Source organism: Bacillus rossius (assembly GCF_032445375.1).
Source record: "Bacillus rossius redtenbacheri isolate Brsri chromosome 9 unlocalized genomic scaffold, Brsri_v3 Brsri_v3_scf9_1, whole genome shotgun sequence".
NCBI classification, from domain to species: domain Eukaryota; kingdom Metazoa; phylum Arthropoda; class Insecta; order Phasmatodea; family Bacillidae; genus Bacillus; species Bacillus rossius.
In genome coordinates, this window is record NW_026962012.1 from 18,986,230 (window position 1) to 19,012,060 (window position 25,831).

General features: G+C 39.3%; 1 protein-coding gene across 9 annotated transcripts in view; it reads left to right on the top strand.

Annotated features, from left to right (window-relative positions):
- LOC134542678 (TGF-beta-activated kinase 1 and MAP3K7-binding protein 2) overlaps nt 1-25,831 on the top strand; it is a 213,601-nt gene that overhangs the window by 66,031 nt on the left and 121,739 nt on the right. For all 9 annotated transcript variants that reach the window (XR_010076845.1, XR_010076844.1, XM_063387121.1 and 6 more), the window contains one exon: nt 14,639-15,647. Coding sequence is in view for 7 of the 9 variants with exons in the window: in XM_063387121.1 (XP_063243191.1) it covers nt 14,639-15,647 (1,009 nt within the window). In the remaining 2 variants the exon portion in view is untranslated. The remainder of the gene's footprint in view (nt 1-14,638; nt 15,648-25,831) is intronic.

A 25,831-nucleotide genomic window follows, 5' to 3' on the forward strand; every position in this document is an offset into this window, starting at 1 on the left:
AAAATGGCCGTCTGTCTCTCCCAACACAAACACGAACAGAACGAAATGGCACATGAATATGAAAATAGAGGTTATAAGTAATACATTGCTATGTTGAAGCGAAAAAATAACTTACCTTTCAATAGAAAATGTCCTTGAACAAAGTACAATTAACAGGTTTTTCTCTTTGCTATAAAATACAAACTTAAATTACTACACAGCGCAGAAGGCGACCCGCTTGCGCGCCTTACTAGATGTCTACTGCGCTGTTCTCTCCGAGTTCCATCGACTGCCGCTAAAATGCGGCTCTTACTAGTCCGGAAACCATGGGGGACGATATTAGGTCAGGGGGACGAACTTCGGGCATCCTACCTTATTCATAGGTTGGTAGGGCCCAACCTTGGGTAGGGCCTACTAAATTTTTCTATTTGTCAATATTGTTATTTTTTTACAGTACCTACTTATTTGCAAGGAGTTTCCTTTAGTGTTTATAATTTATCTGCTGAGCGTCAAACGTCTCTTAGGGCTGCCGAGACCAAATACCAGAAATATTTTTGTCATTTATGTAATATATTGTTGAAAAATTTGAATTTTACTATTTCAGGTAGGTTGATTTTTTTTTATTAATTAGAGTAGTTACGTGTAATTGCCTTCTTTTATTTTATATTAAACATTATGTTTCGTTTAGTGTGAGATGATTTTATTTATGTATGTTTTAATTGCATTTAATTTCTTATATATACAGGTATATACTTACCTACCTACTTCCATTAAATTTCAGGTGGATGTTAACATTGTCATTCGAGTAGTATAGATTTTTTTTGTCAAATTGGTCGTTATTTATACTTTTTGTTTCATTTTTGACTATGTTTTTTGACGTGACAACGTCTAATAAATCGATGAACGCCGGCTGCACGCACGAAAAAGTGTCCCAATACGGATGTCCCACTACGTATGTGTCCTTTCGCTCATTATACGCATGCGTGGCATATCTCTTCATGCTCATTGTACGCATGCGTGGCATCTCTCTTCCACTCGATTACTCTCTTCCACTCGATTAGAATGACAATTGATTTGACTTTTCAATCATATTTTCGTCGTTTGAATTATTAATATTATGTAATTTAACGATCGTCCACCGATTTTCAGCACAATCGGTACGGTTATTTAATAGTAATTTTGAATATTCGAATACGCTTTGAACCAACAATGGTGTTTTACAGTTACACATAATAATTCAAATTACAACCGGGATCTTTTGCACAATGTTTTAAAAAATATTGTAACACATTATAAATAAGTTTGGTGTATTTGGGATGCGTATTTGTTATAAAATCGAGTTATATAAACGAAATAATATTATTCCCCTACCGTGAACAAAATTGTTATAAATGTATATATAACATCTGAAACTATAAATTATCAAATAAGGCCTCGTGGCTGAGCGGTCAGCGGCGCTATTTTCAAATCGTAAGGTTGTCGGTTCGAATCCCGGCAGGTGCAACATTTTTTTTGTACTTGTAAAAATAAATACGGCGCACGCAACATTTCAAAAGTAATAAATATAATTGAATAATGAATGCAAATAAAAGTAAATTTATTAATTAAATTGTACATTTCATTTCACTCCTTTGTATCCATACAAAATAGTGATAATTCAATAAAAATGATTCAATTTTATTCATAAAAGTATGCAGAGGTAGATTTTATCATACAAAAGATAGAAAAATTAAAAAAAAAAATCTTCCTCAAAGAATATAATATTTTTAATGCCTAAATGGTTTGGTTGCAAAAACCTATTACGGCTCAGTCTCAGACCGAATATGATATTTCCTTTTCTTATGGATCAATCATTTCTTCAATGTTTTGTTATGACGTTGTCACGTTAAACTATCGTCCGTAAACCGAATTTACAGACAACCAATTTTTTTTACTTAATTGATATATTTGTGGTGTGTACAGGGAGTGAAATCTCTATTAATTTATATTCTCCTTTGGATAAGCGGAATATAGCCACCACAGTTTTACATATAAACAAATCCTACAAATGTTTTAAACATTATTACTTAAATAAAAAATAGTTTCACAAACATCCGTTATAGTTTGAAGTTTAACATAGAGTAATTTAATAATTTATTTAGAAAATTATTCATAGGTAGGTAATAAGTTTTTCTATTTATCAATATTGTTATTATGGTAGATAGGAGTACAGTTGCCTACATTCTTATATTCCTATATATCTTATTCGATTTGGAGTGTTTCCGAGCCATTCGGGGTCCTCAACATCACCCCCCCCCCCCCCTCCCTTCAGAGGTCAAAGCCCCAAAATTTCGAAAGTTTAAAAATTTTTAAAAATCTTTCTCTTTCGATTTTAAGTGATTTCGAGCAATTCAGGGTCCTCGAACCCCCCGCCCCCCATCTGGGGTCAAAGCCCCAAAATTACGAAAATATCAGGAATTTCAAATATCTATTCTTTCGAGATGGAGTGTTCCGAAACATTCGAGGTCCTGAACCTACACCCCCCCCCCCCCCCCAAAAATTTTTTTTCCGAAAAATTGGAGTAAATCGTATTAACATTAAGTCATTATGAACTAAAGTGTCCGGGGCATGGTGGAAAATTTACCCAAAGACATATTCTCCATCAAAATTGTGTGAAGGGGGGGAGGGGGGGGGGGAGGAAAATGCAAAAACCCAAAATTTCGAAAAATTTAATTTTTTTAAATATATACTTTTTTTTTTTTTTTTTTTTTTTCCAATTTGGAGTGTTTCCTAGCCATTCGGGGTCCTCAACATACCCCCTCCTCTAGGGACAAAGCCCCAAAATTTCGAAAATTTCAGAAATTTTGAATATCTGTTCTCTTTCGATATATATATATATATATATATATATATATATATATATATATAGATGGATAGATGATTTGTATATGTGTAACTGCTTCAAACATTTTACAAAACAAAACTGAATGAGGCATTGCAATGCATGGCGAGCATTAGCTAGATAATGGAATCTTTTCGATATTAGTAACCTCTTATTTTTCAGCTTTTTTCTATAGTGCTTTATTTAGTCTAGATTACATACAGACCACCTGTCGGGATCTGAAAGTGATATAAATTATTTTGCACGCTTGACATTCAAATTAAGAAGACAATTACTTACTACATCTGATTTCGAAAAAGTTTCCCCTCACCCTGTGTTCAGTCCGGGCAACGCCGGGTACTGCAGTTAGTATTATATAATTACAAATAACCAAAAGTAAAATAAAAACTGAGAAACTAACTTCTGGACGAAATCATTGTTTTACTTTCTGGAACCAAAAGATCCACTCGTTCCCCACAGTCATCGTGTGAGAGTAACGATATATTACTAGATACAGGCAAATAATAAAAGTTTGGTTTCTAATGTTATAAAATTATTGAAATTTATAGGTGGCATAAAACTTTCTGTAAACGTTACAATTGATGTTTTTTTTATGTAACCTAGATGTGTAATATATCAAATATTTTTATCTGTATTCAAACATTTGTACAAGGTTAAATAAACAATGATACAAGTAGTATATATTGGGGGCTCCGGAAACTGGCTTCTGGCTGTGGTGTATGTGTCGTAGCCGCCATCTTGGATTGTGACGTCACGGCGGCCATATTGGATTACCTTGACCTTTGACCTTGACCCCGGTGGCCATTTTGGATCCGCCATCTTGGATGACGTCATTTTGTTTTCTCGAACTTTCCGCCATTTTGTTTTATGCCATTTTGAATTATGACGTCACCGTTGAAATTTCCGTTACGCCTGCCATTTTTAAATTTTTTATTTATTATCCGATTTTAATGAAAAAAAATAAAATTTATAAAAAAATTCAATTAATAAAAATTTAATAAAAAATTATAAAAAACATACATTTACGACACGGAGCTCGGAGTCCTCGGTTCGAACCCGACGAAGTAAAAAAAAATTAAAAATGGCGACAGGTTCCTTCCTCAATGGTGGCTGCAGGCAGACTGACCCCCACCACTTTTTACCATGCTTATATATCATCAGGTAGTATGACGTCATGTCCGCCATCTTGAAAATCCGTAATTTTTATGTTAGAAAATCGGGAAAAAATTTAAAAATCATTAAAAAAATTAAATAATCGAATTAAATAATAAAAATCTTTAAAACCACCATTGCACTTTTCGTTACGGCAGCCATCTTGAAAATCCGTAATTCCAATGCTAGAAATTCGGGAAAAATTCCAAAATTCATAAAGAAAAATTCGCTAATTATGGAAATTATTGATTCCTGTCCTTGGTTCGATCCCTGGACGATTCAAAACAACTTTAATTTTAAAAAATACCACAAAAGTGACAGGTTTGAGAAAATAAAAAACACAGCAAGTACTTTTATACATTTTTATTACATAAATTCTAGCCTACGACAAGTACAAAAAAAACACAGACAAAGAACTAAAGTCTTGTGGATTTCTCGATGTCTGCATCTGCCACCCACGAATTAAAGCGAGGTGGAAAGCCCCACCACTTGACGTAGGACAGTCCATTTCTTCGTTTTATAATCTTCTCCGCCAAGTATGTATCGGGATACAACGTAGGCTGAATCTCTTCTGCATAGAAGCCGCCATGGATAGGTTTGTGGTCCAAATCTTCGAGGTAGTAGGTCCTAGGCTCTGATTCACGAACATGTGTCACACGGAAAAGTTCGGGTCTCCAGTTCGCAGTGAAACCTTTCTCGAAGATACCTTTCTGATTGGAGATTCGCACAATGTCACCGATGTTAGCTTTACGCTTTTGTGTATCTTTCTTCTTCGTGTTGGAAAACACTGTTCGAAGCAGGCGATTGTCTGTTACGTCCTTTGGCTTCATTTTCGTGGTAGAATGCACAGTGGAATTATACTCGCTTATTAGTTTCGGCAAGATGTCAAACCACTTGTAATTTCCGTTAGCCGTGAACTGCCGCCACATCTTGGAACGTAAAGTTCTGTTAAACCTTTCGACAACGGAGGCTTTGATGTTACTAAATGTAGATTAGTGTTTGATGCCATTCTTCTTCATCAAAGCCTTGAAGGTTGCATTGTAGAATTCTTTCCCGAGGTCCGTTTGCAGGTGCGACGGTACACGTCCATCACGCAAAATATTGTTCATGGCCTTGGCTACTTCAGTTGCAGTCTTTGATTTGACAGGTATAGCCCAAGCGAACTTGCTATAAACATCGATGACTGTCAACATGTACTTGAAACCTTTATTCAATCGGGAATATGGTATCATCTCAACAAGGTCCGCCTGGAATAAATCATCAATTCCGCGAACTATGACTCTGTGACGAAGGTATTTCCGTCTAGCAGCAGCATGAAGTTCGCGAGCGATTCCGGTTCGACTCATTGTATGTAGCCGGCTTCCCTCAGTTCTTCAAGTATGGAGACTATTTCGTTGATGTGCGAATAGTTTCCTACACTAAGCGAAGCATGTAGAATTCTAAGGCGATCAACTAATTCATTGGGGTCGTCCCAATATACATAGTCAAATATCTGACCACTTTCTATCTTTTTTAAACCTTCGCCATGTATTGTTAGTTCACTGAAGAGATTAGCGAGAATGTCGATTTTTTCATGATCTTCATCTTTATATACTCCAATATCTGGATCGTTATCGCGAAAATGTGCATTGGTTAGCTCTAGCAGTTTTTTGTACTCTTCTAAGACTTTATGAGAATATCCTTTAGGCTCCCTGCGAAACAGCAATTCGTACAGACTCGGAATCCCGCGCGTTTTTAACTCTTCTACGCGAACGATATTTCCTGGTAGAAAGTCAATTTCTTTAGCACCGAGGAACCCCTTATTATGTTTTCTGTACACTCCATAGGTCGTGTCATTATGCCGACTCGTAAAATATATCAGGTATGGCCGGACCATTGAATTAACTTGGTGTTCCATTTTCGGTATTTTTTTCTTGTGCATGGACTCTGTATTCGTTAAGTCCTCTTCTTCTCGATCTGGTTCATACTTTCATTCTTTACAGTTGGCATTTCATCTTCAACTTCTGTCTTCACAATGATGACTGGTTCTTCCTTGTTTTTAAGTTCGTCGAGGCGACTAGTGATTGGTTAAATATCTCCTCATTTTCCATCTCACGTGCAAGTCTGGTTCGTCTAGCAAGTAAATATTTTTCACGAACAGACTGTATAGCTCGATGAAGGTCACTGGCCAGGTCCGACATTGTACTGGCTGAAAACATATTGCAAGACCTTCTTTTATACTTTTTTATTTGTTCGCAGAAACTTCTTTCTTGTGTTTGGTTAAATCTGAATTTGTTGACTAGTGAGATAGTGATGCTTTCAGACTACTTTGAAAAGTTCTCAAATCGTCACGTCTTTGTGCATTCGATACTTCGATCATGTCGCGAATGCGAGAATCCGAGGCTTCCACACGCTGGTCGATGGCAACGAGATACTCTAGTAATTCGTTTTTCACACTTTCTACTTTTTGAGCCAGTAGCGAAATGTATTTGCGGATTTCACCGTCATGATACTTGAGAGCAGTACGTAAGTCTCGACTGCTACGACCGAATATGGAAATGCTATGACTCATGTTTGACGATAAACTGATCGAAACCTCGTCTGTACCTGCCCTTATATAGAGGCCAGTCTTTGACTATAACTAGGAATCCGTGTTCTTCTTTCCAACACAAGGAGCACATGTCTTTGAATTCCTGGAATGTCATGTCGGTGTTTACGTGATCGTCATAAGCGTGACGTAAATTAAGTTTGTCCATGCAAAAAAGTACTATGACATTCGCTTTGTCTGGTAGGAGATGTTTTGGAATACGACTGTACATCTGACACAGGTAAATGCAGTCTACCTTGGAGTGTCTGCCCATGGAAAAGTACCCTTGTATTATGCCTTGTTTCTCGCACATTACATCGTCGAAAACAAACACGGAATTGGCTTTTGTTTCGCTTGGAGGTACCACATCCGCATTATCATTGAATGGAAAATACTCCAGGCCTTCCACCGAGTGTAGAACAGTAGCTAGGCGCTGGTACTTTGGCTGTTGCAACGATTTGGAATAGAGGTAAACATTTTCGAACCTAAGTCCGTTTGGTTCCTCCAGTAATCTCAGCAGAACGCACGTTTTGCCGCATTTGGACGGACCCGCCATTATGCAACGTACGGCAGAAGGCAACAGTAAGCCATGTCGTGGTTTACGTGCACTAAATACATCGTCTTGCGTAATGCGCACGGGCAAACACACTTCTTGCTTGACGACTTGTATTGTACTAAAGAAATTGTATAAGAGCAATCATATTTATACTTTCTGGTCAGTTGTGTGCAATGACTCGAAGAGGTAAGAACAAAAAACATATCGGTGCAGGACTCGAGAACTCGCTGATAAACAATCTGCCATTCGAGCTACACATTCCCGGCTACAGATTCTGCGGCCCCGGCACTAAACTAGCGAAAAAGTTAGCTCGCGGTGACGTGGGCATTAATTCTCTCGACGAAAAGTGCAAGCAGCACGATATCGCATATTCATTAAGCAAGGATCTGGAATCCAGGCACCGGGCCGACGAGATATTGGCACAGGAAGCCGAAGATATAAGTAAATCGTCGAACGCGGGACTAGGAGAGAAAATCGCGGCCTGGGGCGTATCTAAAATCATGAAGGCAAAGACCAAATTAGGGCTGGGTGCTCGTAGAACCAGCTCCATAAAGTCAAAGACTAACTCACGCAAGACCAAACGCAAGACTGGCGCAGGCGTGCGAAAAGCCAAGCAAAAATTACAGACTCTCGACAAGAAGATTATAGGAGGTTTTCTTCCTTTGCTTTTGCCTGCATTGGGTGCTCTCCGCGGCCTCATCGGTGCAACGAGCGGTATAGTGCAGGCAGTCAACACTTCGAAGAATGAACGCAAGCACTTAAAGAAGCACAGCGACACAATGCCAGCATGGAAGCCATTGCCATGGGTAAAAAAAAAAAACGGAGCAAGACTGTACTTGCAACCTCACAAATTGGGTCTAGGCATGAGAAAGAAACGAAAATCCTAAGTTCTCTGCCGAAACGTCCACTCACCAACGTAGATTTAATCAAGTACGCACGCAAACTGAAAATACCAAATTTCCTTGGCGTGTTTATGCGAGACACTTTACCCAGCAAACCAAAAACCAACGAACGTGCCATAATTAATTTAGACACGTCGGCAGGTCGTGGAACGCACTGGGTGGCGTACATAAAGTCTGGAAAAATGGCCGAGTACTACGACAGTTTCGGTAATGAGACCTCCGCCTGAACTTAGGCAGTACCTGAGCCGGACCACTACATTGTTCTACAATTACGAAACTGAACAGAAACCTAATCAAACAAACTGAGGACACTTGTGTCTTCGCTTTTTAACTAAAAAAATTTAGCTGACAAAAACAATTGCTATTTAAAGGTTGTGCAATAATGATATATTATTAGTCATGTCGATAACACTTACCTTGACAGGTCACGCATCTGAGCTTCGGGCGGTTCATTTTCCGCCTCTGGATTTAGACGGAGAATGGTGTATCGGACTTGTAGATTTTCAAACGTATAATGCCATACCGAATATTGACGAAGAAAATTAAAAATCTGCTTCCTGAAAAGCGATGGGACCGCTAATGAAATACAGTTACCTGTTGGATCTTACGAAATTGACGATATTGAAAATTACATCAGGGATATGTTACCACAGGATGTAGACTTTCAACTGCGTGGAAATCCAAACACTCAAAAAAGCATTCTAACATGCAGTGAAATTGTCGACTTTACAAAACCTGGGACCATAGGTTCGATGCTAGGATTCGAATCAAAGGTGTATGATGCAGGAAGAACGTACGAATCTACACACGCAGTAAACATTTTGCCTGTGAATGTCATAAGAATAAACTGTAATTTGGCAAGTGGAACGTATCTCAACGGAAGACTAAGCAACATGCTGCACGAGTTTTCGCCGATGGTCCCGCCAGGATATAAACTAGTCGGTTGACCAGCGAGGACGATTGGTGAATTTTCAATACGAAGAAATTACATTACGTCTGCACTTGAAGCGATGGGCATAAAGTTCGTAAAACCGAACAGTTATAAAAGAAATCACATTAGCTTGAATAAGATCAGTTCTCTACCAGACATCGGTGCATTAACACCTGACAGCATAAAGTATCTTCTTAGTATTGGACAAGTGCCGAATAAATATGGAAGACGAAATCCTCAACGTGGAAGATCCGGTCATTTTTGATGACAGCATTACGAAAATGGAATTGCACGAGTACCAGCCTTTCCTGCTCGGACCGTACGCACTACCATCAGAAGTACGCATTGCTGTACAGCACCAAGATATTTGTACTTTACCTTCGCAGTCATTTCTATGTATAAGAGGCACGCTTACAAAAGCAGATGGTACGCATCCAACAACAACATCAATATCCTGCAATGGTATTCTTCACCTAATCAGCGCATTACATATGTACTCAATGGCGTCGAGGTAGACCAGACGAGAGATGTAGGCATAACATCTGCTATGAAAAATTACCTTTCTCTCACGCCAAATGAACTGACTGCTGTAAAGATGGCCGGTTGGGCTCTCGAGGATGAATATAAGCTTCCGGTTTATGCCGAAGGAAAGTTCGAGGTTTGTGTTCCTCTGTCCATGCTTCTTGGATTCGCTGAAGACTACAAGCATATAATCATTAATTCAAAACAAGAGCTCGTACTGCTTTTAGCCAACACGCACATTAATGCAATTGTCGCAGCTGCAGTAAACCCTAAAAATGTCTCGCTAACACTACAGTCTATCGTGTGGATGCTGCTTCACATCCAAGTGAGCACCGTTGAATGAGTCAAGATGTTGAAGAACATAGAAAATGGCAAGAACTTCTATGTGCCATTCCGATCCTGGAGCCTGGAAACTTATCCTGGCTTGCCTCATAGTCAGCGTATCAATTGGATAGTAAAGTCCAGCTTCGCTACGGAAAAACCAAGATACATCATCGTCGGGCTTCAGACCGAAAGACAGCTCAATGCAGGAGTAAGTCGCTCCTTATTCGATAACTGTCAATTACGTAATGTAAAAATATTTTTAAACAGCGAAAGTTATCTGTACGTTGATATGAACATGGACTTTGAAAGTGGAAGATTTTTTTCTCGCATATCAAATGTATGCCAAGTTTCAGCAAGCTTACTATGGGCGGAGAGAGTCACCGATACTGAGTCCCGACCGTTTCAAGAACAAGGCTCTGTTAATGGTGTTTGACGTTTCCAAACAGTATGATCGATTAAATTCAAACATCATCGACTTTAGGATCGAGATAACGACTAGCGGAAATATTCCACCAAACACCTATGCTTTTTGTCTGATACTTCACAATCGGCTTGCATCATACAATTGTCGAGACAAACTTGTGAAAATTCTGACTTAAATACTGTTTCGTTTGCGATAATAATTCAGTTACAACCGAGCATTGCTAGCGACAAGATGTACTGCAACCTGCAAGGTTTTCAGAGCCAAAACGGCTTTGTTCTCAAAGAAATTAGCGTCACCTCCGGAGACAAGACTCGAACTCGCAGCTTCCGACCTCCGTATTCTTGGAAACTACTAGACGAAAAAAGTAAACGCTCGAACGAATAGCTATGTACATATTATCACGGACTAGAGTGGGACGAAGGTAAAATCCCATACCACCAAATGAAAAACACACTTCAAGATTTATTATTTCAAAACAAAATAATATACGTTGCCAGACCTGAACAGAGGAAATGGCTACGAGACTGTGTGACGACAGAGCAGCTGAAATTGTAGATTTGCAGGATGAATATGGCTGTCCTTCCCTGCGCAAGCTTAGTGCATTATATGACGTGCAGCCACGTGACAAGTTTGAACGGGTCTGTGCCTGTACAAACTTGCAGCTAATGCGGAAATGGCACACACAGTGTTAGTAGGAGCCCGCATATATAAATTTCGTACATCTGTTCGTGCCATCAGTTGTCGTTCGACCTGTAAGAAGATGTTTACATTTCATCCTGCTAACGTGTACGTGAGCTTGCGACCTAGCTTCAGAAGTGTCGAGTACAGCTACTGGGATGCCGCGTATCTACGTACATATACAGAAACCTGTGATGGAGGCGCTCAGCATTGACGGTTTGCGCACTTTCCTGTGTCCTACGAACCGACTAAGCAGCTATTAGATTGTTGCGAACCTGGAAACTGTGTCGTCTATCACATGAGACCGCTCACGATCCTTCCTGCTAGAATCGCTGAGGTAGTCGCCTCGTCTGCACGTGCAACACCAAACATGAGCGTGTTGCAACCTGTTGCTACCTGTGATGCTTCTACGCAGACGTCCAAACGACGTTCGTCTCGTCGAAGTTCAGGAAGTGAATCTGTCCCAACTAGCACTGCAGTAAAGCCAAGGCGCAGACGTGGTCACAGACGCCATCGACCTTGTCTCGCTCGAGATGACGACATCGCAGAAGACGACCAGCTGGAAACCTGTGTTCCTGATCCCGTGACCTGTGATCCAGTTGGAACCGGAGTCGACGAGGCAGTTCGTGCGGCATTAAAGACTTTGCTTGTGAAAATGCTTAATTCCTTAACCTATTATGCATTTGTGTAATTTTTTTAAATAAATGTGTAAAACCTAAACTTGTGTTTGTTTTTTATTTCTACAATTTTTAGGTACCTAATAAAAAATAATTTTAAAAACAGACAATATTTTGACTCATGTAGTATTTCAGTAGACCGCGGGTATATAAGCGAGGTTCAGACGAGTGGACCCTCAGTCTACATCTGGCCGCAGTGCTTTACGGACCTGCTCTCTTCAGTAAGTTTCACGAGATTTAGTTACTGCTCCAATGTCGACCGGGATAGACTGTTTACCGTCAGCAGCAGGGACCTCGATGACAGCAACGATGATGGAGTCGGAGATTCCGATACTGGATGCAGAGGAGACCACGACAGCGGAGAGCTCAATGGCTGCGGTGTCGACAACCGCGGAGATCCCGATACCGACTGCAGAGGAGACTTCATTTAATGAAGAGCGTACTTCGCATCAGTGCAAATACTGTGACGCATCATTTACTATCACTTCAAGCGCGCGCAGACATGAAATAAGCAGTTGTCCGAATAATTTACTGAAAAGAATACAATTTCAGTGCAATAAGTGCGGTAAACTAATTTCACGTCTCGACAGCTTACATCGTCATTATATAAAATGCTCCGAGAAAGTTAAGTGCAAGTATAATGAACATGGTTATTGTTTTGACTCATGTGTTGAACCAGTTAATGAGAATATATAAGTGAGACCCTGGTGATATGAACTTCAGTCCGTCTCTGGCTGCAGTGATTAACGGATCGGGTAGTCAGACTTGAATAATAGACCAGTATCTAGCTATTCTTGAGAACTCGATGGCATCATTACCGGTATCAACACTGACCTGGATGAAGGTCTACCATCATCAGTGCAGAGCACGATGACATCGTCGTCTACAGCTACACCTGCTCTCTCAGCACAGCAGGAGATTTCGACGCATGCAACATCTTCCACAGAGCAGACCTCAAAGGCTTCAGAAGTTAACATGTCAGCAGTGTTACAATGGTTGTCAACAGTTCCAGTGTCATTGATGAAGGAAGGAGCATCCAACGGTGTTCCATCACCCAACTGTACGTACTGTGAGAAGATCAAAAATTTGAAATCACGTGATTATGTAATACACAATTGTAGTAATAACTCTGAACGCATTAAATATAAGTGCAACAGGTGTTTAAGCAAGTTTAAACACTATGGCAGATTAAAAAGACACCTCAGGAATTGTGATAGACTGGCTGTACATTCATCAGAATCAAGCTGTATATTTTGTAACAAATCATTAGCAACTATTCAAATTGCAAAACGACATGAAATATATCACTGTACTTTTAATGAAGTCGATAATTCGGTTTTGTGTGAAAATTGTGGTGTACCATTATGTCGACCTGATAGACTGAATAGACATTTAAAGTCGTGTAAAGGGCTTAGTCCGTACAATAAGAAGACTGATTGATTCGAGAAATCCACAAGACTTTAGTTCTTTGTCTGTGTTTTTTTGTACTTGTCGTAGGCTAGAATTTATGTAATAAAAATTTATAAAAGTACTTGCTGTGTTTTTTATTTTCTCAAACCTGTCACTTTTGTGGTATTTTTTAAAATTAAAGTTGTTTTGAATCGTCCAGGGATCGAACCAAGGACAGGAATCAGTAATTTCCATAATGAGCGAATTTTTTTTTATGAATTTTGGAATTTTTCCCGAATTTCTAGCATTGGAATTACGGATTTTCAAGATGGCTGCTGTAACGAAAAGTGCAACGGTGGTTTTAAAGAATTTTATTATTTAATTCGATTATTTAATTTTTTTAATGATTTTTAAATTTTTTCCCGATTTTCTAACATAAAAATTACAGATATTCAAGATGGCGGACATGACGTCATACTACCTGATGATATATAAGCATGGTAAAAAGTGGTGGGGGTCAGTCTGCCTGCAGCCACCATTGAGGAAGGAACCTGTCGCCATTTTTAATTTTTTTTGACCTCGGGTTCGAACCGAGGACTCCGAGCACCGAGTCGTAAATGTATGTTTTTTAAATTTTTTTATTAAATTTTTATTAAAATCGGATAATAAATAAAAAAGTTAAAGATGGTGGGCGTAACGGAAATTGCAACGGTGACATCATAATTCAAAATGGCATAAAACAAAATGGCAGAAAGTTCTAGAAAACAAAATGACGTCATCCAAGATGGCAGATCCAAAATGGCGGATCCAAAATGGCCGCTGGGGTCAAGGTCATCCAATATGGCCGCAGTGATGTCACAATCCAAGATGGCGGCTCCGACACATACACCACAGCCAGAAGCCAGTTTCTGGAGCCCCCAATATATACTACTGATACATAAAATGAAATCAATAAAATATTATTAATGACACTATCCTCTTTTACCAGCAGTGTCACAACTTTTAACCAATTTTTTGGGCGTAAAATTATGAAATACTCTTTACTAGTCATTATTTGCAAGGCCTTTGCCATTCTTAAAATATTTTCGATATTTTTTAATGATTGTACAATCTCTGCATGTTTGTCGAATCTCAGTTATCAGATATGTATTTCTGGAGTAGATTAGTTCATTTTTCATTCTGATTAATTGTCTTTTTTATTTTTTGGTCATACAATGTGAATTATTTTACATGGCACTAAAACCTCAATGCAGCAAAGAAATAGTGACATCATACAAGTTCACAAATGTTATCAACATATGATGGTTCAAAACATAATCATAGGCAACAGCTAGTTGGTTACAAGTCACCATACTCCTAGAAACAGGAAAGGTTGCTAACAAGACTTATTGGGTATTTATTATAAGTTAATCAGAACCACTTAAAAGTTGAGGTAAAGTCCCTTAAAGTTACAAGTTTATGAATTCGAATACATATTGAGTTACAGTTTCGTGAATGTGAATAAATAAATAAATCCTACATAGACCCAAAGCACTTATCTAAAGGAAAGTGTGAGCAGATTCGTGCATGGAATGTTTTTTGTAGTTACCTGGTAGTGTTGCTAAGATTGGCCAGGGGCCCCTGCAGCTGATGACATGTGCTGGTGTGCTGGTTGCAGAACGCCCATGACCGGCCCTCGTGCGAGCTGATCCTCAGCAGGGAGAACCAGACCTACCTGCTGCACAGCTACCCGGCCTCGCTGAAGATGTGCACGGCCGCCAGCGAGCCGTCCAGCCCGCTGGCCCTCGGCTTCGGCGAGGACTTCCCGGTGAGGCTGGACGATCCTGGAGCGCGCAACCCGCACCTGTGCTGCGACAGGTTCTCCTACCTGGACCAGCTGAGGACGTACCTGGACCGCGACATGCTCGCGCAGGTCGACGACGAGGCTGTGCGGTGGGACGAGCTGGCCGCCTCCCGCGCGTATCACAGACATCCGCACGGTGCGAGCAACCAGCGCTTGTTCGGGTCGGACGAGCCCGGCTCGGTGCCCGCGATGCCCGAACACTTGGGTCGCTACTGCAGTGCGATTCCAGGCAGTGCCTTGGACCAGCCGGAGTCCCGGCCATCTCGGTGCGACGGTCCCTTCGGAGAAGACTTCCACGTGAATGTGAACTGCAGCCTGCAGCAGAGTCCCGAGGGCTCCTCGCTGCAGGTGACGAGCAGTGCGCAGCCCCGGCCGAGGGCGCGGACCTCGATGGAGCTGCAGCCCTCGCCGCACTACAGCTCGCTGGACGGCCGGCCCCAGGGCAGCGCCCCGCGGTCCTACACCTCCGTCAACCTGACCCTGCGCGCGCCGTCGTCCGAGCCGCAGCCGCCCATCGACATCCAGTCGGCGGGCTCGAGCCTCACGTACTCCACGTCGTCCTTCGACCCGCGCCAGGGCTACCAGTCGCAGCTGCAGATCAGGATAGGGCCGGGCTCGAGCGGCAGCGTGACGGCGGTCAGGACGAGAACCCGCGACCCCGCCTCGCCGCCGCGCGCCTACTCGCTGGCGCGCTCCGGCTCGCTGTCCGACGTCAACTCGGCGCTCAGCAGGATCTCCGAGAGCTCCGAGGACTCCGTGTCTGAGGAGGAGGAGGCCAGCGTGTCGGCCCTCGGCGCGGAGGGGCTGGATCCCGGCGCCCGAGGTGAGTGCCCTGTGCCTTCTGCAGTTAACAAGTATAAACCTGTTTGGTCAGAGGACAGGGTTCAAATTGTGTTATGGTGTCGACACCATCTTAGTATTCACTGTAATTAGCTAACGACGAAGGTCATGAGGTTCGGAAATGTCTAGCCTATACGTCTGATATTGCTCATGACCTGGTCTTGTGGTCCGAAGACTCTTGGTCTATATGTATGGCTTTGTACATGAACGGTTAAGAGGTTAGTCTAAGTATCGAAAAACTAGACTTACATGTTAGGTAGTGTGACAACGTATTTAATTCGCTGGACAGTTATATTGTCTTGAGTTGTTTTTTGTAGAGTGAATGATTAATAAACTCCGCAAAAGGTAATGGGAAACCGAATATAAAATTAATATAATATTTAGTTACACTTGTCACTGGTCGAGAATCAAACCGAGGACAGGAGTCCATCGATTCAATCAGTATATTAATTGCAGAATTTTTTTGGTGAATTTTGGAATTTTTCCCGAATTTCTAGCTAAATAATTACGAATGTCCAAGATGGTGGTCATAACGGCTTACTGGAGGCTGATAGTATAGGATTTTAAGCCTATTTTAGAATTTTGTACATGATTTATTGAAATTATTATTTTTTACGTAACATTAAAATTTTTTTTGCATCGCCCAGGGAATGAACCAAGGACAGGAATCGATCTACTCAATCAGTATATTGATTGCAAATTTATTTAATGAATTTTGAAATTTTTGCCTAATTTCTAGCTAAATAATTACGAATTTCCAAGATGGTGTCCAAATGTCAAGATGGTGGGTGCCACTGTAATAATAAATGATTACTGCACTCTAGCAGGTTGAATTTTAACTAATATGATGGTAGCACACTCTAGTAGACGAAAACAATATGGCGGACATTACATATACTAGCTGATGATATACCTTGGCATTAGTGGTGGGAGGTTAGTCTGCCGGGGGCTGCTGTAGAAGAAGGATCAGGATGTTTTTATTTTTTTTATTTTTGCTCTTACTGTGTTCGAACCAAGGCTTCAAGGTTTAAGTGCATTTTTTTAAATATTATTTTATTAAAATTTGATTAATAACATTTTATTATAATTTTTGAATTTTTTCATTAAAATCGGATAGTAAATAAATATTTTCAATATGTCGGCCGTAACGAAAAGTGCAACAATCTAGAATCCAAAATGGCAACCATAACGAAAAGTGTAATGTTGATTTCATACTCATCCAAAATGGCAGGCATAACAAAACATGTAACATTTATAGAATCCAAGATGGCTGCCGTTACGATATGTGAAACAGTGTTTTGTAAAGAATTTTTATTGAAATTTAATAATTTTTATAGATTTTAAAATTTTTCCCGATTTTCTAGCATTGCAATTTCGGATTTTCAAGATGGCGGACATGACGTCATACTAGCTGACGATATATACCTTGCCATACATTGTGGGAGGTCAGTTTGCTGGCGGCTTCTGTGGAGGAAGAATCGATCGCCATTTTTTATATTTTTGCCCTCTCCTGGTTCGAACCGAGGATTCCGAGCTCTATGTCGTAAGTGTGTTCTCAATATATATTTATTTTAAAATTTTATTAATTAGTTTATTTTTAAATTTTAAAATTTTTCCATTAAAACCAGATAATAAATAAAGAAATTCAATATGGCAACCGTAACAGAAATTGCAATGGTGGCGTCATAATTAAAAATGACGGAATGTTCGAGATCCAAAATGGCCACTGGGGTCACGTTCATTCAATATAGTCGCTGTGACGTCACAATCCAAAATGGCGGTCGACACCACAATACCACACTCTGAACCCTGTGCTCGGACATACAATTATACACTACTGACAGGATTCAGGGCTCCCGCCTGTCTGGCACACATGCTATGTGCAGAGCTTCAGAATAATAACCATGTGGTGTAAAAACTGCTCAAGATATTCGAATATTGCCCGTTACGAAAAACATTTAACAATACCCGAAGGCGGATTAGTCGTTCTGTTTCCGTATCAAACTGTATTTTTAGAAAATTAAAAATGTCTAAAATGCATGTTTCCGGATTAATTTTTGGCATGAAACAACCGGTAGAGATTCTTGAAAGAACTCAAGGGACTTGCATTACATCGGTATCTTCATTTCGCCTTCATTTAATTTTATGGTTACCTCTCAGATCTCATAGCTGTCCTATGCAACACGAGAAGACTTCGCGCCAGTTCAGAGCCTTGCACTTAGAGGCGACACCGCGCTAGAAGCACCAGTGAATGTTGCACTTATTATTTCGCCTTTATACAAATGTACCCATTGTGATGTCGCTCACTGCATCTTGAATGTCACACACACACCACCATCTCAGTTCATCTTGATGTTTTACTTTTTACTACGACCGTTATCTTGGATGACTTTGAACCCAGCTGCCATCTTGGATAAGTCATTGTGGATTACAACAGGTTGTAGATTCTCTTTTCGTCTGCTCCAATAATCATCATCACGTGATGACGCCATCATTAAATGAATACCTCTCGCGACAATACTCACGGGCATTGTATGACCGGTTTCATTGGCAGATGGCATCACCGGTCAGTCTTGTACCGGCGGCCAGTGTGTGAATGAGCGAGTGTCTGAGCTCTGCTGGGGAGGTGGATGTTCGACACGGTCAGTTCCTCGGGTTGTTGGTGACAGGGTGATTGGGAGTTACTGTTGAAGAGCCAGAGGCGGACCGGACCTCGCCACGGTCCCAGTTGTTGTCCGCAGCCACGCTCGGCGGCAGTGCAGGCCGGCGGGCCGCTGCCAGCGGTAATTTTAGACGAGCGTAGCCACTTGTTTACGAAGGCGCGCCTATTAGCAGCACGCCGCTGTTGGCTGTGATAACAAACCTCGCTGGCAGTTGTTCATCATCGCGCGCACTCCTCGACGGAGACGTGAACCCTGACCCCGCTGGGCCGACACTGGAGCGTGCCCCACAACATCACGGTTCCAGGCCCTGCCGCCCTGCCGTCACAGCGCCACTTTGGTGTCAAATATCCTCAGTTAGGTCTCAAAATTACTAGAAATTTTTACTACCAAAGGCCCCGTTTGGAGGAAAAATTTCCCGTTTTATTACCCAAAAATTCAATGATTCGATATTTGAAATGTCTCAGACACTTGCTTTGCAAAAAAAAACTAAAATCCCTAAAAGCGACTTAAATTACATATCGACGTACCGCCCTAAGCCGTCGGGACCGTGACCTTCATTCACTGTAGACTTGAAATTCTTTAAATTGTTGACTAAAAAATTCCTAAAGATTCCCAAAAATATATATAAAAAATTGTTTACTTTAAATGTTTTAGTTAATTAATTCATTTCAATCCTCAGTTCTAATCCCGGCGAGAATACACTTATAATTTATTAATTAAAATATTTGAAAATTCTTAATTGAAATTTTAATAAAATTTTATTAAAAAACTTTTGCTTACATCAAACCCGACATTTTGGAATCTAGAACCTTCCTCTATCTGTTCTGCCGTCTTAGCCACCATATTGACGATCCATATTTATTGAACTAGAAATTCGAGAATTTTTTTAAATTTATTAAAAAAAATACTTAATGAAAGTTTATTTCAAAAGGTTCCGCCATATTGTATTCTAAAACGTTGCACTTTTCGTCAAGGCCGCCATCTTAAAAGTCCATATTTTTCGACTAAAAAAATATGAACATATATTAAAATTTTATTAATAAAATTTTAATCAAAAAAGCACAATCTGGAGTTCTCGGTTTGAACTCGATGAAGTCATTCGATTAAAAATGACGATGGATCATTCCTCCATTGAAGCCACCAGCAGACTGTCCACCCACCACCAATGCCAAGGAATATATTGCGTCTGGCAGTATGATGTCATGGAGGCCATCTGGTTTTCGCCTGCTAGAGACTGCCATCTTGGATCCGACATATTGTTTTCGTCAGCTAGAGTGCATTGCCGGCATATTAGTTTATTTTTTATCCGCTAGATTGCCAGTCACCAAACCATCCTGGCATCTGCTATCTGGTCGTTTTTCTTGGTCGCCATCTTGAAAATTTATAATATTTCAGCTGCAAATTCGGTAAAAATTCCTAAATTCATTAAAAAGAGACTTGTTAAAACCATGATTGTTTCGATCGATTCCTGTTCTTAGTTCGCTCCCTGGTCGATGTATAAAAAAAGGTAATTTTAAGGGGAAAAATCATTTATAAAAAAAGTGTCTTAAATTCTTAGTATACCAGCCTCCAGTAAGCCAATAATGACATATAGACAGCAATCTGGGAAATTCGTAGTATTTGATCTAGAAACTCCCAAAAAAATCCAAAAACCATCAAAAAACACTCATTAGTGTACTAATTTATTCGATCTCTTCAGATCTTCGGTTCGATCCTTGACAGATGCAAAAAAAAGTTAACTATATTAAAATTACAATTAAAGTGACAGGTTCAATAAATAAAACTACTACGTTTCTGCCATATCTCCCTCACTTGGCTGGGTTACCCTCGTAAAAGAACACGACAGAGAAGCGTCCGAGGCTCAATGGCACGTGTAGAGAGAGCCGACTGGCTTATCACTTGGCTCTTACAACCGATGTACAAAAACAACAACAAAAAAGATCAATTAAATAATGAAAGGAACTGATTTGAAGTTTATATGAAAGAATACATACTTCGGTGTGGTGACATATTTATTTATTTTCTTAATATATTATGCACATACGTAACAGAACTTTCTTCACATTAACTTGATATCATAATTGAGTATTTTGAGTTACCAACATTTATACACAACATATATAAATAAACTTGGGGGCCCCGCAAAGACAAAAAACAAAAGGTTAAAACATGATTTTGTTACAATAGTGGCAATTACAATTAATTACATCATTTTATACAAAAGATTATAACAAAATGCATTTTTTAGGTTGATAATATAAAAAAGGTCCTTTCATTGGGTATGTTAGAATTTCGATGTCACATGTGGAAGTCCAACAACGAAAGATCATGCACAAACATGCTTCAAGCTGAAATAAAATTATAGTAGTGACTTTCCTGAAATTGCAGGCAGCATCCCGAGGCCGTAAGTGGAGGAGAAAGAGTCACTCCCGTCCAGGTACTTAATGGACTTAATCAAGCATGGATCCGGATGTCTCACGCCACACAAGGACCGCTAAAAGAAATAATAAAAAAATAATGAATAAGACATCCGACAAAAATAAATACTTAAAATGATTCCTGGGGAATCGAGCAAGAAAACTCACCCAAATGGCGGATGAAGTTACGAATTTACCACATAATCAAGTGGATTTAAAAAACACAATTACAACTGCAAAGTTCACATGATGGCTGACCACAAAAGAAGAAGGGCGAGACGATGGTTACCTTCCTGACATAGGTCATAGCTATTGACACAAGATGTCAAACTCGGTAGGCAGAATTATACAAAGATAGGTTCAGTTCCAAAATGATAAATAATACAGGTAAAATAATTTTAAAATTTTAAGTTATTTCAATATCAGTTTCAAAATGTTTATCGTCCATATATATATTTATATTTTTTGTGTATATCTTGAGGCACTTCACTTTAGGTTAATAAAAATCTTCACAAATTTACCTTGAGATATAATTAGATATATATTTAGACAAACTTACTAACAATATGGTTGTTTAACCAGAACATAAAGAAATTATTTTCACAAAATTGAGCATACATGATGTCCAGTTTGCCAACAAAAAAAGGAAAAACACTTTGAGTACATGCCACACCACAAAGTGCAACGGCACACATTACAAATAAAAATATTTTATGTAATTTCTACATGTACAAAAAACAAGAAAATTACAAGCATTTCTCTTTTCTACAGTCTTATTAGAAGACGAAGCTAGACCTTTACATGCCTTGATATGTGTTTTCAGCACTATTATACATGGCAGTCTATTAACCAGCACATCCAGATGTCGGCTGGACACCTCCAGTTTGTGGCCATGCACATCAGTCGGTTGGCCAGGTTTGCAAGTCAACGACCAGACACATCCAGTCAGTAGTTAAGAGGTGTTTTTCGTCAATACTCGGCGAATATTTTAGTTTATGAACAAAATCATGCGCATAGTTAGTGTCTCCGAACAAAGAGATATTACTCGTCGATACATGACCAACATTTCAAACAAGTCATGTGAAATGTCAGGCATATAGACAAATCTTCTCCGAACCACGAGGCCAATCATATCCTGAGCTCAGACTTATCGATGGCCATTCTTCGTCAAAAAAGAAAGCAAATTCTAAAACGAAAGAAAATTCGTCAAAATGGAAGCACATTGAAAAAAAGAAAGCACATTCGACAAAAAGGATGCACATTTGGACGGACATTAAAAAATAAAGCTCATTAAAAAATAAAACCCATTAAAAGTAAAGCTCATTAAAAATAAAGCTCATTAAAAATAAAACTCATTAAATAATAAAAGCTCATTAAATAATAAAAGCTCATTAAATAATTAAAGCTCATTAGATAATTAAAGCTCATTAAAAAGAAAGCACATTACAAAAAGAAAGCACATTATAAAAAGAAAGCACATTACAAAAAGAAAGCATGTTATAAAAAGAAAGCACAAAATAAAAAAAGCACATTAAAAAAATAAATCACATTAATAAAAGAAAACAAACAAAAAAATAAAGCACATTAAAAAGAAAGCACATGAAAAAATAAAGCTCATTTAACGAAGAGAATTTACATTCATACGAACACTCAAAATGATCTACAATTTCATCAGAGGGATAAGATCTCATCACATGGATATGTTCTCGCCACAGGAATACCATCACATCACATGGATACGTTCCCTTCACAGGTATACGAACTAATCACAGGGATACGATCACATCACAGGGATAATATCTCATCACATAAATACGATCTCATCACAGGAATACGATCTCATCACTCGAATACGATTTCGTCACATGGAATGCGATCTCTTCACACGGATACTATCTCTTCACAGGACTACGATCTCTTCAGAGGGATACGACCTCTTTACAGGGATACGATCTCTTCATAGAGATAAGATCTCTTCACAGAGATAAGATCTCTGCACAGAGATAAGATCTCTTCACAGAGATAAGATCTCTTCACAGAGATAAGATCTCTTCACAGAGATAAGATCTCTTCACAGAGATAAGATCTCTTCACAGGAATAAATTATCTTCATAGGGATACAAAATCATCAGAGGGATACGATATTATCAGTAGGATACGATTCCTCAACTGTTTTTGACTCCAACAATCTTTTGCTCCGACAGTCTTTGGCTTCTAATCTCCAATTGTTCTAAGGCTCCAATGCTCCAACTGCTGCAATGCTCCAATGCTCCAAGTGATCCAATTCTTCAATTTCTCTAATGCTCCAAAGCTTCAATGCGCCAATGCATCAAGTGCTCAAATGCTCCAAGCTTCAATTGCACCAATTCACCAATGCACCAAGCGCTCCAAAGATCCAATTGCTCCAAGGCATCAATGAGAATATCAGCAGAATTATCGCCAGAAATAACCAGGAGCACATGGAGAAAACCAACGCCAGTCTCGCTAGGAATTACCAGAAGCGCTTGGAGAAACCAACAAAATATTTACAGGAGTAAAAATCGTCAAAATAATGACAGGAATAGGTAATTAGAAGTACACAGAGAAAACCAACAAAATATTGGCAGGAATAAAATCAGGAGCACACAGAGAAAACCACCGCAAGTTTTGCTAAATCAAGTTCTGTAAATCACAAAAAAAAAAAAAAAAAAAAAAAATCACAAAGAGTTTCTGTTAGCTTGTGAACTTATCCTTTTTTTCCAGCAAGAATAGAGATTTAGTGCAAGCCAGAATTTTTTGGCTCTCTGTATTCGGCATTTGGTGTTTTGGATTGAAAATATTATTTCCAGTTCCCGACTAAATGAGATTGAGTTTTCCTTGATGGGCTGTATAATAAAATTTTAGTAAGCATTAAAAATAATTTGCACTTTATTTGACTTAGGATATTTGCAATATACCTAATGGTAAAATGTCGGCACTTCGTTCATTCAGATAGTCCACAGTAATAAATGTGCCCATCTAAATGGTAAAAATTTCAAAAGAGTCATCAGTAATTCTTTTAGTAAACTAATTTAATATTGTTTTATAACAGTGAGCAGTATAGTAAAGTATTTTCTGACAGGAATAGGAGTGGGGATAGGGTCAATGACTAATCGACCTCTGATGTCACACCTTAGATAACCTTAAACTTCAAAAAATCTGAAAAATGACTCAAAATATCAAAATTCTTAGTAATTACCCTATAAATGGGGGGGGGGGGAAATCCCATTTTAAAGGAAATGTTCACATTTTTCCCTAAAAAAAATAATTAAAATATTAAAAATTCGGGGTTTGTCTTATGTAAACGAACCTTTTGAAGTGTTCGTTGAGTATCGGCTAAAAATAACTCTCGGCTACTGAATGTGTTTGACCACCTACTGGTTTCATCTGGCTACCAATTGGATGTGACTGGCCTCCTACTGCCGACCGAGCGTACCTTGCCATCAACTCGACGTGTTAGCCGGACCAACCGACTGGACATACGTGCCTGGCCACTGTCTTGAGGCGTGAGCCTAACCAACCATCTGGACGTGCGTTCCTGACTAACGTATCAGACGTTCCTAGACAACCAACTGGACGTGGATGTTTCTGGTAACTGATTGGACATGTCGGGCCGTCGACTTGGCATTCCTTGCCAACAACTGGATGTTATAGCCTTTCCAACCGACTGGCCTTGCGTGTCTGGCCAACCGACTGATGTGCATGTTACCCAACTGGACGTACCTGGTGTATCGACTTACTTTTTTGGGATGCGCTAAAAACACATTATGGTTTGCATAGGACTCGCTTCGCCTTCTAAGAAGACTGTAGAAATCGATAAACGTTCATACTTTGTTTTTTGTACTTTTAGAATTTATGTAATAAATTTTTCTATTGGAATTTTTCTTCTGGTAATTTTAATTAAATTTTCTTTTATTGCATCAATCCAGGCAGAAATCAATCGAATCAATAATTTTTAACAAGAGGTTTTTTTGATTGTTTTGAATTTCTTCCCATATTTATAGGTTTATAATTAGAGAATTTCTAGATGGTGCCTGAATGACAAGATGGCGGATGTCACAGTAATAAATAATTCCTGGTCATTCTAGTGGTCAAAATTTAAACTAATATGTTGGTAGCGCACTCTAGCAGACGAAAATAATATGTTGGATCCAAGATGGCGGCTTCCATCACGCGAAAATAAGATAGCTGGCATGACTTCATACTGACTAACATAATATCTGCCTTGGCATTGGTGGTTGGAGGTCAGTATGCTGGTGGATTGTGTGGAGGAAGTATACGTCGTCATTTTTAATTGATCGCCTTTCCCGGGTTCGAACCGAGGACTCCATGATGAAAATAATTATGTATTAAAATTTAATTCAATTGATTTTTTCATTAATTTAAAAATTTGTCCAATTATAATCTGATAATTAAGGATTTTCAATAGAATCAAAAATGACTACCTCCAGCCAAACAGAAAAACCAATGATTCAATATGGCGGCCACCAGCAGACAACAAGATGGCATCTGTAATGAAAATTGCGAGGTTATAGAATCCAAGATGACGGCCGTAACATTAAGTGCAACAATGACATCATACATGTGCAAGATGGCGGGAGTAACGAAAAGTGATACGTTCGGGGAGTGGAACATTCGATTAACAAATGGAAGGCAAAACGAAAAATGCAACATTTTATGTAAATATTTTATATATATTGTTGGATTTTTTTCGTAATTTTTTTAAATGAAAGAATGCATAGTTTATGGTCATGTTTAAGGTCATGACCTTGGTGGCTTAAGCGACTAGACGACGGGAAATTTAAGCCTCTATGGGGAATTTTATTTCTTGTGAATTTTTTCGAAATTGTTTGGTTAAAAATGAAATATTTCGTGTTTACGACCAAGGCAAGGTCGTGCTCTCGCGGCTTACGGAGGCTGTCGATGCGGAGTTTAAGAATTTGTGTTCTTTCAAAGACAAATCCCGAAATTTTAATTTTTGAATTTTTCAGGGAAAAATAGGAAATTTTTCCCCCCCCCTTTCTACACCGGGTATTTACTATGAATTTTAAACATTTGAATCATTTTTG